Source organism: Odontesthes bonariensis, chromosome 18 (assembly GCF_027942865.1).
Source record: "Odontesthes bonariensis isolate fOdoBon6 chromosome 18, fOdoBon6.hap1, whole genome shotgun sequence".
NCBI classification, from domain to species: Eukaryota; Metazoa; Chordata; class Actinopteri; order Atheriniformes; family Atherinopsidae; genus Odontesthes; species Odontesthes bonariensis.
In genome coordinates this window covers 35,064,813-35,081,523 of record NC_134523.1, presented here as the reverse complement: position 1 = coordinate 35,081,523, position 16,711 = coordinate 35,064,813, and the positions used below count along the sequence as shown (strand labels likewise).

At 37.8% G+C, this 16,711-nt stretch overlaps 1 protein-coding gene across 7 annotated transcripts in view; it reads right to left on the bottom strand.

Moving 5' to 3' along the window:
• thrb (thyroid hormone receptor beta) overlaps nt 1-16,711 on the bottom strand; it is a 129,306-nt gene that overhangs the window by 14,911 nt on the left and 97,684 nt on the right. For 5 of the 7 annotated variants that reach the window (XM_075450492.1, XM_075450496.1, XM_075450494.1 and 2 more), the window contains 2 exons: nt 14,974-15,046; nt 13,034-13,084 (listed from right to left, as the gene is read on the bottom strand). In XM_075450492.1, coding sequence (XP_075306607.1) covers nt 13,034-13,084; nt 14,974-14,980 — 58 coding nt within the window. In that variant the 5' untranslated portion in view covers nt 14,981-15,046. Of the gene's footprint in view, nt 1-790; nt 1,128-13,033; nt 13,085-14,973; nt 15,047-16,711 lie in introns of those variants that run through there. The other 2 variants (XM_075450497.1, XM_075450498.1) reach the window with 1 other exon arrangement.

Below are 16,711 nucleotides of genomic sequence, written 5' to 3'. Positions count from 1 at the left end.
TATTGAACAGGTTATACAGCGTTTCACAGTCTCACTGCCTGCCTGTGGAAAGATTTTTATAAAAAAAGAGAAAAAAATAATGACTTATATTGTTCTAATGTTTAATATAGTAGTATCTCATCTGTTAGATTTGAAATTTTTATAATAATATTTTTTCTATAGTTTTGTGGAGATATATATATATATATATATATTATAGATATTTTTCTAATATCTACTTTTCAAATATATACATCTTTCTTAAAAGTAGTTTGAAAGCACTTATATTTAAGAAGCACCAGCTTCCACAAATAGAGCCGCTGCTTCCAGTGAACTCACTGAGGTAACACCTGGCCCGATCTTTGGTGTTGAGTTTAATGAGTTCAGTGCTTCGAGCCCTCACAGTCTGTGACAGGAGCTGCAAGAACCGATCAATATCTTTTTTGGGTTTGTTAAATAAAAACAATTGCTCATTTTCTATCGGCCTTCTGCTGCTTTGCCATCAATCAATATTCATCCCACGCCCGCCTCAGTCGATCACTCTAAGAGGTCCTTCTACCACCGCATGAAGACTTAAGTCTTAGCTTTCCACTTATCAGACTTAACTTAAAAAAACCTTGACATCACTGATTCATTGATTAAAGGACAGTCATCTCTAATTGGAGAAAAGTCATCACCAATAATTTAATATACATATATCCCACAACAGTGGAAACTATTTTAATCAATGTAACGTGATTCTCAATTACACCCACTTACAAACTCCAACTCAACCAAGAAGATGCAAACAAGCACAATCCAGATGTCATACCTTTCCTGTGGGCCCCCTGCATCCACTGCAGATGTGAAAAGTCAGGTTTGATCTCTGGGAAATACTCAGGTTGATGGTGGAAGTGGCTAAGAGGGACCTCCATATTGCAGAACTCAGTCTTAAAAGAGGAAGGGCCAGCAGCATAGGCGCATGAGTAATGCTGGCTGGGGGGCCAAGCCTGCTCCATGCAGGGTGGGTGGTGCAGTGGCTGAGGCTCATAGTGTCCGTACCCAGGCCCCTCGCCTGGGTACATACAATGCTCCCCGCCGCTCTGAACAGCATAGCCACCAACCCCAGCATGAGGCATCTCGTACATGTCTTGTATGCAGAAGTTCATCTTGGAGAGCCACAGCAGAGCACCATAAAAAAAATTGGGGTACACTGTGCTTTCAAAATAAAAAAATCTTAGCAGAATCTGTATATAGCATCAAGCAGCATCAAAGCAAAAATTACTTCTGGTCTGAAAAAACAACTTCAAGAAGTTGAGCCAAGTAGAAGGACAAACGTTTTACCCAGCAAATCCACAGACAACACCTAATAACTGCCCCACCCGCCACCACCCGGCCAAATTGGGAAGCAGAGATTTATGACGACGCAGAGCTCTAATCTGACACTCCACAAATCCTTGATGGGCCACTTCCACTGGCAATGTAACAGATTAAGACCTTTGCGTGTAGCACCTACACTAAGTACTGTCACATAACGTCCACACAGTGAAAAACAGTTCCAAACAGACAGAACAAAAGTTCAAAGAAACTTCAGGGGCGAAAAGAAATCTGAAGGGGAGAAAAAGTCTGAAGAGGGCTCACGATAACATGAATATAAACAGTTATTTACATCCTGGTAACGCTCCTAACCCTCTAAACTTTGTGTAATCAGCCTGTTACTGATCCATGGCTATTTTAAACAGAAATTGCAAAAAGGCTTGAGGCTTGAGAGTTAATGCTAGATCACTCAGAACACAATCTTCAGATCTTAAGGTTTTTGTATTCTAAACAAGGTTAATGTGAAAATGGAGCACATGACACTTTGATTCAAGTCATTTTTACTTGTAAATTAAAAATCCATAAAAAACATTAAAACAGCAATACCCTGTGCTTCTTGGACCCCCCCCCCCCCTGTTTAACTTTGATTCTACCTCAATGTAAGCCATGTTAGCCGCACAGTGAGCGGCACAATGCACGATCTGTTTCAGATAAAATACTCATTAGCCTAGACACAAGCTATACTCAGCCATATTGATCAGGCTTCCTGTTCAATAATGAGGGGATAAGCCTTATGGTGAGGATGTGTTCCTGTTAAGATACATTCACAGAGCAGTTGAGGGCAAAAAAGGTGAATCTTCAGACTGTAATGTTGTTCCTGCTTAAATCAAGGCAGTAATGACAGAACCGCACATAATGATTAGAGTTGGTTTACTGTGATTAGCTTTTATTCATTATCATTATTTCATTTCCACAAGTGCAATCTAGAACATGTTGAATACATATTTACCTCTTGAATTCAATTAAATCAGTGTGACTGCAAAAGTGGTATATTTTGGTAAAATAACAATAAATACATTAGAATACAAGAAACCCTTTTTAGCACATCTTTTAAAAAAATGCAACTATTCCAGACATGGGTACTGATCTGACCGGCGTGTCTCAACCTCAATAAATCCAATGCTGGCAATAAATAAGTCTGCGTCTGTCAAATGTGTCCAGACCGTGAAATCTATTTTAGGTCGTAGATCCTAGTCCAGCTACTACACGCTCAATTAGTTGCCATATGATTCATAGTGTGGCTAAATTATGTTGTTGTTTTTCTTTTTCTTTTCAGCATCATGAACCAAAATGTAAATCAAATTCATTTCGTTCCTTACTGTAACAAAGACTTTTTATTAAGAAAACAAATCAAAGTCCTCATTAGATCAAGTTTCAGTAAAACTCGATTTAATCTGCAGATGATCGAACATCAGAGCATATTGTTCTGGATTATTGAGGCGGGCCTGGAAACCTGTGGACATGTGAGGGCATAAGCACATGGCAAAGTCTGAGTTTTGGCTTTCAAGCTCCTGCAGCGGGTCCTTAAATTAACTCCTCAAATGGTCGCCATGAAGTCTTTAGAAAAAAGCAGAGGAGATGATCAGCCCTGATGATGCAAACAATGTTTTTTTTTGTTTTTTTTTACTTTTTGTCTCGAAAAAAATCTACAGTATTTGACATAGTTGTACCTACAGATAAAGTTAGTTCCTTCCTGGTTAACTTCTGTACACAATGTTCAAATAGGGAAGAATAAGAACGGCCAAGACCTCCACAAGATCTTAAAAACTCTGTTGGGAGAGAAACTAAACTGCAAAATGATTGTTCCACTTTTTGTAAGTAAGCCGACCAAATTGTGTTCATTTTAGTAACAAAAAGACAACTTATCAAAGACTGCTTGTTTGGACTGAGAGAAATGATCCAATTTTCAAGCATTTTATGACTAAATTAATGACCGTCCAAAAACAGAACGGATGGACAACGGTTTTAAATTTCAGCCCAGCTGAAAAATCATTCGAGGATTTTGATAGTTTAGTTATTGTTGCAACTATGTATCCAGACTACAAATAGCTGTTTTTAGCAATCAGATTCAGAAACAAAACACAAACATATAAATTTGAATTAAACAAGACCGTAATCCAACATATAAAATTACTGTTGTCAAATGAGAAAATAGAATGGAATTTTCTTACAGTTTTGCTAAATAATGAAGAGTAAACGTCTCATTCCTTACAACACCTTTACTGGTTTTGTTCTTGTTACAATTCGTTTTGATGCATCCAATAAAGAAATGTATCTTTTACGCAGTTGCACATCTTTCATTCCTATTTAAGTCATATTCAGCACAGGTGCCAATAATCTCGTAATGCAGATTTAATCCTTGACACAAAATCATGTGTCCAGATATGTGATGCTTAACGGGGCATAAACATCTTGACACACATTAAGGCAACAAAGTCAGACAGTCAGAGTGCTGGCTCATTAGTTGGGGAGCACAAAATTACCATCATGACTTCAATGCATCCGTGTTCTGCACAAAAACACATCTGCCGAAAAAAAACAAGCTAAAGAAGAGCCTTATACTTCTGTTACGGGATGGTTTACCAGCCCTTAATAAAACTTGGTGTTAAAACTGCCTCCAGGCTTGTTCACCAATTAAACAACAATATTATCCACAGTAATCAGCTCATGTGTGAAAGCGTGCTACAGAATAGTGACGCTCAAGATTCCTGTAGCAAACAAGGTTAACATGTAATTACTGAGGTACAATCGGTAAATGAACATCTAAATCCAAGTGTAATATAAACTTCAGTTTGGATAAATTTAAGATACAAACTGACTGCATTATAAAAAGCCATTTCATTTGGGATTTTCAACTCCTTGTCAAATATTATCATACGTAACATGAACAAACTGATAAGGAAGGCTGGCTGACGTGCTGGGGACTGCTCCGGAGCCCTGAGAGTTTCTGCAGAAAGGAGAGCAAGTTACATAACATCGTGAACGGTTCTGTGCACCCTCTGCTTAAGATAAAACAATGGAGTGAGTCCAGTAAGAGGCTTCTTCAGCTAAAATGACTGTAACAGAAGGGCATTCCTGCCCACTGCAATAGCTGTACATGAAAGTATCAACTATATTCAGTTGAATTCAATTGAAACTCCGGTTCAGACATTTTCATAACAACTGTACCATAATGACAAGCATATTTTACCTCTGAATTGCTTTCAGATTTCAAGAATTCTTTGCTGTCTATTGGAGCTAGTAATAATCCTATATTTTCTGCTGTTAACAATTCCTGCTTTATCCTGCAACAAGGTTGCAAGGTACATCAACCTATTCAACTTGACATCAGGCAAGGATTGGCAGAAAAACTGGACAGATTTTAACTTTGTTACAGAGCAAACGTAGAGAAACCAAAACCATGCATTCTCATACTCACATCTATTGCCATGGACATAGAACCTAACCAAAATGCAAACAAAGGCAAACAAGCTAACTCCAGCTGACTATTATCGGTTCAGACGCAGAATCATGCTGCTCTGAAGCCTCGGTACTAACCTTTGTTTCCACGATACGACTCTGAGTCATGGAAACGTAACTCAGGATACAAACCGTGAGATTATTTCAATTCTTTGAACTACTTCAATTGAACAAAGCACACACATCTACATTAAGATTTACACATAATTGAGAAGCATCTCAAAATATGATAATAACAGCAGAAATAACTGATTTCGACAAAACTTCAAGGTGAGCAAAAGGCTCATCCAATATTCCCCGTTAGCGCTGAGTGAGAGATGTTCTTAAACCTCTGTTACTCTGTTAGTTGTACGCTACGAAGAGTACCTGTAATAATATCAATAATGATAGTGATATAAAATACAAAATGAATACATATAACCCAAAAGTTGAAATGCTTACATTTACTTTGGCATGTTGTGAAGGTGAGCAGTGCATTATTTAAGAACATATAAAAAAAATGTAGATATTAAAAATGTTTCATTTGTTTAACTGGCAAAAGGATAATCGAAACTGTATGATACATTTGTAATTTATTTTCCTTTATCTTGCACTAGTGATCCCAGTATGGACTCACAGATTAAACACTCAACTTCAAATGACAAACATATATGTTTAAACTAAGGAATTACAATCAGGGCATAATTAATGCTCAAGATTTAACTCATATAATTGGCCGACAATCACATAATGTGGCTGATTGAAGAGTTACAAAGGCTTACCATGGGATTAGTGACTCCATTAATGTAATAAGTGTGAGTGTGTGACATTTGGATTCAATTAGCATGCAACAGCTGGTAGAAGATAGGTCCTATGAGGCAAATCTGCTTGCAAAGAGGGCTTGATACCAGTTTAACTTTTTGATGAGGTGACGTCCTTGACCAGGACTAATCTTGTTTGGGAGTTTCTTTAACAACTGTTAACAAACTGTTAAGCATTCATCAGACAGTTTAAGGCAAGTCAATACTGAAGCAATCTGTTGTCTGAGTGGACAGTGTTGGCGCCTGCGAAGCTCATGTCAAATTTTATGCTTTTAATGATCTCTCTGTAAGTTGGAACAAATTATTAGTTTCCTTATCATACATTTTTAGTTGACATGTAAAAAATATTTTTTTCTACACAGGAGTCTGCTGTTCAAAAATATTTAGCAATAAATAGTGAAATATGACAGACTGCTGCAAAACTGACTTGAGAAATACCTGAAAACAGTGAGCTCTTATTATACATATTAGCAGGAATATAGTCCCATTTGCACGTCTTAATTACTTTAAAAATGTTCAGGAACAGAATAAAAAAATGTTTAAAATGTTTAACGATAGACTATTGCAGTAATTAGATTATCATCTCATGATACAAAGTTCTGAAAAAAATGTGAAGGTCTTGATTAAAAATGACTTCAAGTATTTCCAACAATATATGTTGTGTAGAAAATAAATAAGAACACAATCTTATCAAGTTTGATAGTTTCCTTAACACACTGTACATCCTGGAAGCATCACTGTCAGTAAAAACGCGGGAGCACACACACACACACACACACACACACACACACACCAACACACGCACGCACACACACACACACAAACACACACGCGTTGGTGGTTTCAAAACTGCAGAGTCTACAATTAACTTACTGGCTATTTAAAATCTTAAACTTACCTTGATTATCTGACTGAATGTCAGCTGTATCCTTTTCTTACAAAACATGCCTTCATGGAAACACGTTGGGACGACATATCCACAGAAATGATTGACATGTCCAGTGCTGAGTCAACAGTGCATAAATCCCCTCTGGAACACCAATATTGCCTCAAGCAACAGACTCCAGGTATTCCTGCCAGCATTTTATTTTCAATAATAACAGACTTCCTCACTCAGTAATTCCAGTAATTATTTATGGCCTTGCTCAGAGAATCATAGCGTCCCAGCTGAAGGCACCTCATTGAAGTGGCCTTCGAGCGGGCTTTTGGACAAATATATTCCCTCCCTGATTGATCACTTTACGACTCAGGGGTTCAAAGCCGGTCATGAACAATTTTTGGATGTGAAGAATCTCTTCTACCCAGGGGCCCTCAATTAACACGATGCCTTGTGCCAGATGACCCCGGCTACTCTTTGTTACCTGAGGAGTCCACATTAGTCGAACCTTTACCCTGAAAGTTAAGGGTAAGCCGAGGAAAACAACAGAAGGCTCCCACTTCGAGGGTTGAATTTTGATAGGATTATGCTGTACTTTACAATGCAATATATGAATCTCTTTTGGACATGACTACTTTTAATATGACTTCTATTATTGTGAGCACCTCCCACACAAAGCTCCAACCGCATTGTTTCTCCTTTATATTGATAGAGCTTCACATATTTAATGAATCAATGACACTCCCATTGAGGTAATGTAAAAAACCAACACAATCTTTCCTCATTACCATTAAATCTTCCAGCAAACTACATAAATTTATCATTTGCCTCAGCTATAGTGTGATGTGTCTTTTTTCAGTGTTATACAGCTTAAACAATGTATATTTTCACACACTTGAAAGCTTGCTCAAACCAATTAGGAGAGTTTAATTGTGAGGTCAAGTGACTCAGTCTTGTTGTGCAGCTCAACAACAGTCCGCTTCAAACTCCGAAAGCATTTTGTTTGATCAACATCACAGCGACTGCCATCGATAAGACACATTTCTAATAGGGCTCACTCTCAAAGTGACTGAAAGTGGGTGTTTATCCAAAGCATTGGAGACTTTTCTTGAGTGAAAATGTAAAAAAACACAAAAATACATGTGGTTTGGTTAGTTTAGAAAATTCAAGTTTGCAATCATTGTAAAAAAACAATCCATCTGCTGTCCCTCACGCTGCCATCGGTACAAAGACTAGAGATGGTCCACTGTACAGATAGAGGTTTGCGTGGGGCATCATCATGGAAAGGTGGGATGCTATTAAACTAATTTTTTTTCAAAATGACAAAAAGAAAGACAGTCAAACCTACAAACTAAAACAAAGCTAAAATTGTGAAAACGTATGAAGCTACAATATCCCAAAGAACAGCGTGATAGAACATGCAACCTTCACAGTAACTCTGAATGTGCGAGTTAGACTGAGTCTCCTCAGCTGAACAGCTGAGATTCAGACTGTAAGGGTGATGTCATGTCCATCTAAATGGCAGCTGCTCCACCGGCACGGCAGAGGGGGTGGCTATCCAAGAAAACTGGATGGATTCAACACAACCAAGACACATGCTTTAAAACTACTGTATGAATTTACATTCAAACGTCTCAGGCAGCAGACCATCTCCAAACAAAGTTATCTGCATCATCATCAATGAAGTCAGTTATCCTGTATGTAAAAGAAGGTAACATTCATTTTTCAGACAATGGCAACGCTTTGGCCAAATCTTAAAAACAATTTTACTGAAGAAAAAAAAAACAGCATTGATGCCTTCGGTAATGTACAGGCACAAAAACATATCCAAATGGAAAAGGCAAACATTTGTTCACATATCAATTCTAGTAATTAAATGTTTCAGCAATTTCCCAGTCATCATCCAGAAATCCTAATGGAATACAGGCAAATCGAACAAAAACTAAAAGCTTAATTTACCACAAATCAATATTTGATCTCCTTTTGCGTTTGTGTCAGCAACAGATTGAGGAAGAGTTATGATTTTTCGGATATTTGCGGAATAAAGCAATATGAATGTCTCTCCCCACTGAAATTAACTCTATGATCCCAAAACTTACTCAAGTCACTGTTTGTAAATCAACTGTGATAATGCAGATGGAAATTACAGCTTTGGTCAAAATCGATGGAACAAATTTAGAAATATCTTGAAATAAAAGAAATAAATACTGAATGGTGAGATAAAATGGAAATAATTTTGTCTATTTTTGTGTTTAATACTTAAAATAAAGACTTAACAGTAGGCTGTGCGGTGGTGTGAGGGTTAACACCGTCACCTCACAGCAAGGCTGCAGCCTTTCTGTGTGGAGTTTGCATGTTCTCCCCGTGTATGCGCGGGTTCCTCCCACTGTCCAAAAACATGCATGTTAGGCTCATTGGTGTCTCTAAAATTGTCCTTAGGAGTGAGTGTGAGCATGCATGGTTGTGTGTCTCTTTTGTCTCCGTGTGGCCCTGTGATGGACTGGCGACCTGTCCAGGGTGTTCCCTGCCTCTTGCAATGACAGCTGGGATAGGCTCCAGCCCCCCCCCCCCCCCCCCCCCCGTCCTGTGACCCTAAGATTGGATTAAGCGGGTATAAAAAAATGGATGGATGGACTTAACAGTACTCAACTTTCAGTCCTCAGAAGACAAATTTAATCTGTGTATAAAGGTTTTACTGTCAAAAAATGTGGGCGACCGTTTCCAAATGTTTTTCACAATTATGAAGACGAGAGCTGTAAGACCACTGTAAGACCACAAAGCTAGAAGTACAAAAGAAAGGAATTACAATGACAAGCCAAAGATCTTGAAATCTCTGCTACAACACTTTGTAATGTTATGAAATTGATGCTTTAGATACTTTGTGGTAAAAAAAACCCCACAATGTACAACGTGTAAAAAAACCCTGGAGGAACCTGGGTGGTTTTAGCCAGTACTATAAGCTGCACAAGAAGAGCTCTGTGGGAATTAGTTTATAGGTGACAAAATGAAGCCAACGGGCACAAATAAAACAAAGAAACAGAACAAATGAATGAATAAAGTAAATTAAAAAGAAAAAAAAAACAAAAAAACAGTGCAACAGGGTGCCATTGAAATCATGTCCTGCTTTTTACACTGGAGGTCTTTGAACTAAAAGCAAAGATTATGATAGGTTGGACTCAGAAGTAAAGATGGACTGAGAGCTGAAAGTCATTGCAAAAAGGTTTTTACAAACCTGAATGACGTACAGTGGCTTGCAAAATTATAGATTTTTTGGGTGCTACAAAATGCAATTCAAACGGACCTTTTAAGTGGTATCTTATGTAAAACATCTACAAAAATGTGTTAACTATAAAAAACAAAAATAAACTATAAAACTATAAAAAAACTAAAATAAACTGTGGTACATATATTTCTAGACCTCCATTCTGATATATCTGCTGCTGCATGCATGTTTCTCAATAAGGTTCAGTTTTATTCTATTATGCTTTAATTTATTTCCTTTAATGAGTAATAAATGCTCGATGAACCATAATACAACCCTAATTCCTCAAAAATTTGGGACACTGTTAAAAGTAAAAAAGAACAAAATGCAATGATTTGCAAATCTTGCACATTATATTCATAATATCAATTGTTGAAAAAATTACATCAGATGAGACCAAAATTGGACTTTTTGTCCATCAAGGAAAATGCTATATCTGGTGCAAACTGAACACCTCTCATCATCCCAAGAACACCATTCCTACAGTTAAGCATGATGGTGGCAGCATCATGCTCTGGGGATGTTTTTTTTTTTATCTGTAGAGACTTTGAAACTGGTCAGAGGGGAACGAAGAATGATAGAAAACACAGGGAAAATCAGGAAAACTTGTTTGCAGTGATGTGAGACTGAGGCGAAGGTTCACCTTTCAGCATGACTCTAAGCAGACTGCTAAAGCAACACGAGTGTTTTAAAGAAATATTTAAAAGTACTGAATGGCCTAGTCAAAGCCCAGAGCTCATTCTAATTAAGAATCTGTGGCATGACTTGAAAGATTGCTGGCACCAGCAGAACCCGTTCAACTTGAAGAACCTGCAACACTTTAGCTTTGAAGGATTTTTTCAGCTCAGAACTGAAGAACTTGCTCCAAATTTTTAGACACAGCTGACAGGGAACAGCCAACATCTTTGTTTGATTACGGTCTATATTAATTTCATTTGTTTCCATTGATAGCTCTTCCTTTGAGGCCATATTTCCTGAACAGCCTGGGGCAACAGCTTATCAAACCCTGCAAGGACTTGCAGAAACACTTGCATATCTAACTTGTGAAGATATTTGTTTTAGAAATTCAAAATACGAGGTGATTCCACATTTCCTTCCCCTAAGTAATCTGAGGAAAAAAAAGAATAAATTGCTTTTTGGATAAGTTACAATTTTCTTCAATTTTATCAGGTATGTTTGACAAAACCAAAATGTTCAGCTGCTAAATAGTTTCCAAGCGGATTTATGTTTTCCCCACAAAATAGCTGAATCAACATCCCCCAAGTGTTGATTTGAGCGTTTGTAATCACAATCATAAAACTAGTGGATATTCAATAACCAATTGTGACTCAAAAGAACAAGCTTGTTGATACAATTGGCAAAATGAGTTTCCTATAAAGTGTGGCTGGGCTCACTCTTTGGCAGGAGCTCTGAGGAGCTCTGACTTTAAAAAGGGCTCGGTGCGGTGGCTCCAGCGTTTGGTGAAGATGCTTTCTGGACGCTTTCCAGTTGAAATGTCCAACCAGCACTCCAAACCCTTTTTAACGCAGCACATGTTGGAGAGATTACGTCTCTTGACTGGCTTGGAAGCGCTTTACCTTCCTCCTGGAAGAGCCAGAGAGGTTGGCTGGGGTGAGGCAAGTCGGGACAGTTCTGCTTGGACTGTTGCCCCATTTGCTTTGACCCAGATAAGCAGTCAGAAATAGATAGATGGAAGCATAATATTCAATAATTTATTGAATGATAATAAAGCCTTTAAAGCAGAGTGTAAACAAAAGAGGTGCCACTGACATTTCTTCAGCATCTGGGTAAGAAGATCGCTCAGTTACAAATCATCCATAGACAACACAGGACCCCATATTTTCTTAACAAAATAAATCCTGACCGGTCACCAATATGCACTAAATGTAAGACGGGTATTGGAACATATATTCACTATTTTTGGAAATGCCCTGTTATATCCAGGTTCTGGAAATGTGTAACCAAAGAGATAAGTGCGATTCTAAAGACGAGAATTTGTAAAGATCCTGGGCAGTGTCTATTGGGGCTGCCACCCCCAGACAAAAAAACTCCTGCTCACTAATAAATTACTATTCTTGGGTCGGAAATGTATTCTGCGAAACTGGATTTGTGAAAAACCTCCTACAGTAACTCAGTGGTATAGGGAAATATTTGGAGTTATTCCGATGGAGAGGTTAAGTGCAAAATTAAGTGGTAACACTGAAAACTTTAAAGCTGTGTGGCGACCTCTGATGGACTACCTGCCCGGTGATCTACGCTCTGACCTTCTTAAAGGAGAACTTACTTTCAACTGGAAATAGTGCCTGTCAGTTTTATGTATTTAACTATTCCCTCCCTTTTTTTTTTTGTGGGCTTTTTTTTGTTTTTGTTTTTTTTCACATTTCAGTTTGTAACATAACCACACCAATTCTGTGTAGTGTTTGTTCTGTGTTTGAAAAATAAAAAATAAAGTGTTATATACAACAAATCAACTGAATGCCTTTAATAACACAAAGTCCTGTATTCTGTCAAATCTATCTACATGTCAAACTAAGTTTATATATGACTTGGCATAGTTAATAAATAGTGCATAGTGCTTAATGGGTGAAAATTTATGTTGTATAATCCTTAAAAATGACAATAGGTTATATTTTATTCTGAATTTGAAGGGATGCAATTATTCTAAATAATTAACTAAATCTTAAACTTTACAAGAGCTTAAAGGAGACACAACCTTTTTTCCACAAGTTGATATAAATTCCTGAAGTTTTAATAAAATATCAGCGATATGCTTTGGTCAAAATACCTCGACTCCACTATACCCGTTTCTTCTGTGGGTGTGTCACTTGAGATTGGTTGTACAGGTTTCCGAGACCATGCAATCAGTAACCCTTAAAGTGTGTTTCACTATCTATAAGAGCATATAGCAAACAGCCTGAGAGCTCCCACTAGTGCACACAGTAAGCTGAGCTCAAACTACTGCACACAAATCTCGCAAATACGTTTTTCATGTCTGAGGTTTGACCTCTTACAGTTGGTAGTAATCCATCTTTTAAGCACAATCCCACAGCAAAGCTTCAATTTTTAAAATGAATACCAAAGACAGGAGTCATATATGTCACATCTCTAAATCTCTCTAAGTCACTAATTAGCCACGATACCACAAAGCAAAAAAAAAAGGTATTTTCTTGAGGTCTTTTTTCTTCCTTGTTTTTTTTTTTTGAAGAAGTTCATTACATTTTACACAAGCTTTTTACATAGCTCACCCACACAGACAGAGAGGAAGAAAAGTAGTGCTGAGACAGAGAACATATATATTACCATTTTGAATGGCCTCATCCTTCCAGCGGGGGGAGCATTTTTCTGCTGGCTCTGAAACAGATGGGAGAGGCACTTTATAAAAAGCGACTGGCTTAGTAAACAGGCCAGAGAAGCTATCCTGCTTCTCATATCACATACACAGCATTCAGAGGCTACACCAATTAAACAGAAGTTGAATATGCACGATAAATCAACAGCATCACAAACATTGCATTATCACTGAATGGTGTTGTTGGCTTATGGGTGGAACAGCTAGCCGGGGGATTGAGTCCACTTCCTCGTGATACGTGTGACCTTGTGTCTGTTCGGATCAAAAATATATGTGCCGGATAAGGAAGGTCAGTGGGACGGCTAAATTCACCTGTGACAACCAATTTATCTTAAACATGATCTCTGATGTCTAAATGCTGAGAGCGGCGCGTACAAAACACACACCTCACACACGCTAGTGCAGGCTCTTTTTTGAAAGAAATTCTGCTTTAGTTGCTAAATTAATGGTCATTGCTGGATAAAAAATGTGACACTTCTTTGTGTAAATGATTTTTTAAGCTTATGCAATGTAAGTATCACCAGGTGCTACTTCAAGTATTTCAGTGCAATCTGTTGGTTTCCTTAGCTAGGAAATTGTTTTTGAATTGGCTCTACATAAACGAATTGAATTATTTTATGAATAATTATGATTACAATTAATTGAATTCCAATTGGCTTGAATTGGACTTTATTATCAAAGTGCCTTGAGATGACATTTGTTGTATTTGGCGCTATATAAATAAAAATGAATTGAATTGAATTGAATTAAGTACAACACTGTAAACTGACTTTTGCTAAGATTGAAAAGAAATTAGACTTTTCTTCTCACTCATCTAAAAAATAATGATAAGTTGTAGGTTTTGATTTGATATGTTTTTCAAAATATACCAGATCATGTGGTTTTAAATGAGGTAACAGTTAGCGAAAAGGGATATTTAGCTTTTTGTGAATTGGGGCTGTGTGGAACACTTATGAGAAGTTGGTGTCTTACGGTAGGCGTCCACTATTCCGGCACATCAAGCCGTATCCAACGCATTCAATTCATTTTCAATGAAATCCGGCCGATCGTTGTCGCCGTGCTCGCAAAGCATGCTGGGATTCCGGCACGGCGAGCGGCGGACCTGCGGCACGTCAAAAAGTTGGGCTCGGCCGAACTTTGTGCAAATTTGCCACGGCAGACGGAGTGCGTTATCCAGTGGCAGTAGATCATGTGATCTCCTGTGTCTCAGCAGCAGCAGCAGCACAGCAGCTCTCCTCGCTCGCAGATCCGGATCCATGGTACAATATGAAATAATGTTCCATTGCTGACGATTTATACACATTAATTTCCCTCCAAAACTCAAATTTTTAGAGGGAGAAACTTCGGTTGGTTAAAATCACAAGTTATTTACTTTCCCCCGGAGCCATTCTACACGCCCCACACACCCACTGTAGTAGCAACACGGCGACAACTAGGCATCCAATCCGGCGAGTTACGTTGACGTGCCGGAATAGTGGACGCCTACCCTTACGTGTAGTAAAGAGTGAGTGCTCTCATTTTGGAGAAACGGAGTAAATTCTAATGCTAACACCGACTTTAGATGTGAGAAGAGCGACCTGGGTACATCACACAACCCCACAAAATCCCTTTAAAGAGGCGCTGAACTTAAGTGTTTGCTGTTCAGTAAAGACTTATGTTCTTGTGCTGCTTGTGGCTCTTGATTTTTAATATAATGATTATAATTAACATGGAATGCTTGTTTTAGTATTTGGAGATCACAAGTATTTTCATACATGACAAAAATAAAATGCTGTCTTGTATTACAATTAAGTAATCTGTTGCACCCTATTATCATGATATCATCATATTTGAAATGAACCTGAGAATGTGATCATGTGCTGTTGTGGAGGTGCTCAGGTTCCAGTCTTACCTGACATACTGGTGGGGTTCAAGGCCAAGATGTCATCCTCACAACCTCCTCAAACATATGGGTACATACCGACCTATAAAGAGAGCAGAGACCATCTGTCATTATGTATATTTTTCTTCTGTATGCACTGTTAGAGATAAACATAGTGAAACTTCTACCTTTTCTCCATCCCTGCCGTGCCACTTAAAACTAAACAACTAAAACCATGTGTGGAAAAAGTGCCACCCTTTGGGTGTCATCAGGGTTTTTAAGTTTGATAAAAAAAACAATTTAGAGATGTGTTTTATTCTGTCTGTTGTTCTCTCAGGGGGCATTTGAAAGTGCAGCAACTGCAATGTCAATGCATCCAATTGATTCATACACAAGTCTTATGGCTTTTGCAACAAGTTTTCCTCTGTATGTAGGGTGACATCTAGTGGTTATTAAAAACATTAAAAATGTGTTCATATAACCTCAATAAATGTTAGAAGTATTGGTGGGAGATTGCAGAAATTAGACTTTTTGAGATTTAATGTCTTTGCACTGCTTCTTTAATATTAGAATGTTTTTTTCCCTGCTAATAGAGCAGAAAAGAGAAAAAAAAAATCTCATGCTACCAAAGACCTGCAAAGACAAGACACTATGCAAGCAATCTTATTCCCTCTAGTCCAACTTTTGTGGAGGAACATTTGCTGCAGCTTTTTTCACTTTTTGTCTTTATTTATTTTATAGCTCTTACTTTTAGTTTTTATGTTTATTTATGTACAGTAGTACAGTATAGTAGTAGAATTTATAATATTCCAGCTTTCTGATACATACATTTCTAGACCTCTATTCTTATATATCTGCTGCTGCTGTATATGCATGTGTATTTTTCAATAAGTTATGTTAAGTTTTATTCTATTATGCTCTGTTTGTACAGTGATGTAGTTTCTCTTAATGATTAATAAATGCTCGATGAACCATATACAACCCTTGTAAAATTTGGGACACTGTTAAAAGTAAATGAGAACAAAATGCAATGATTTGCCGATCTTACACATAGAACAAAGAAAACATCAATTTCTGAAAAAAGGACGTCTCTATTTGACGATTCAATATTAGCTCATCTTGAATTTGATGTAAAAAAAAAAAAAAAAAAAAAAAGGTTCCACAGTGCCATGTTAGCCATTGTGTAGCTGTTACCAATAGATCATAAACATCTGGGAACTGCAGAGACCAGTTGCTGAACATCTGGAGAGTTTTGTTTTCCTATCCTTGTCTGATATAGGATTCTAGCTAGGGATGTGCCGATCCGATCACGTGGTTTCAGACTTGATCAAAATCGGACGTTACATCCCGATCAGGGATCGGATATGTAGCCTATCTATATATGAATATTTATTCTCATTATTTATTAATTTTTTTTATCAGAACTATAATATTTCAAAACAAATGTGAAAAAATAACAGCTTAGTATTTACTGTTATGTGGTGGTACAGAGTCAGACCGTCTCAACCATAGACATAATATATGTAGACGCCTCATAGACTGACGCTGCCTATTGGAGCTGACGTATCAGCGGGGCCGCCATCTTGGATGGGTCTCCAATGCCCCCACATTACAGTTATTTCGACTGAGGAAGGTGTATATCCCCAACTACAATAATCATAACTACCTGATTTTTATATCTATGGTCTCAACCACACACAGAAACAACGCATGCGGCATGACGTCACTTTGCTGCGTGAACGAAATGACCATAACCTAATCAGAGTTC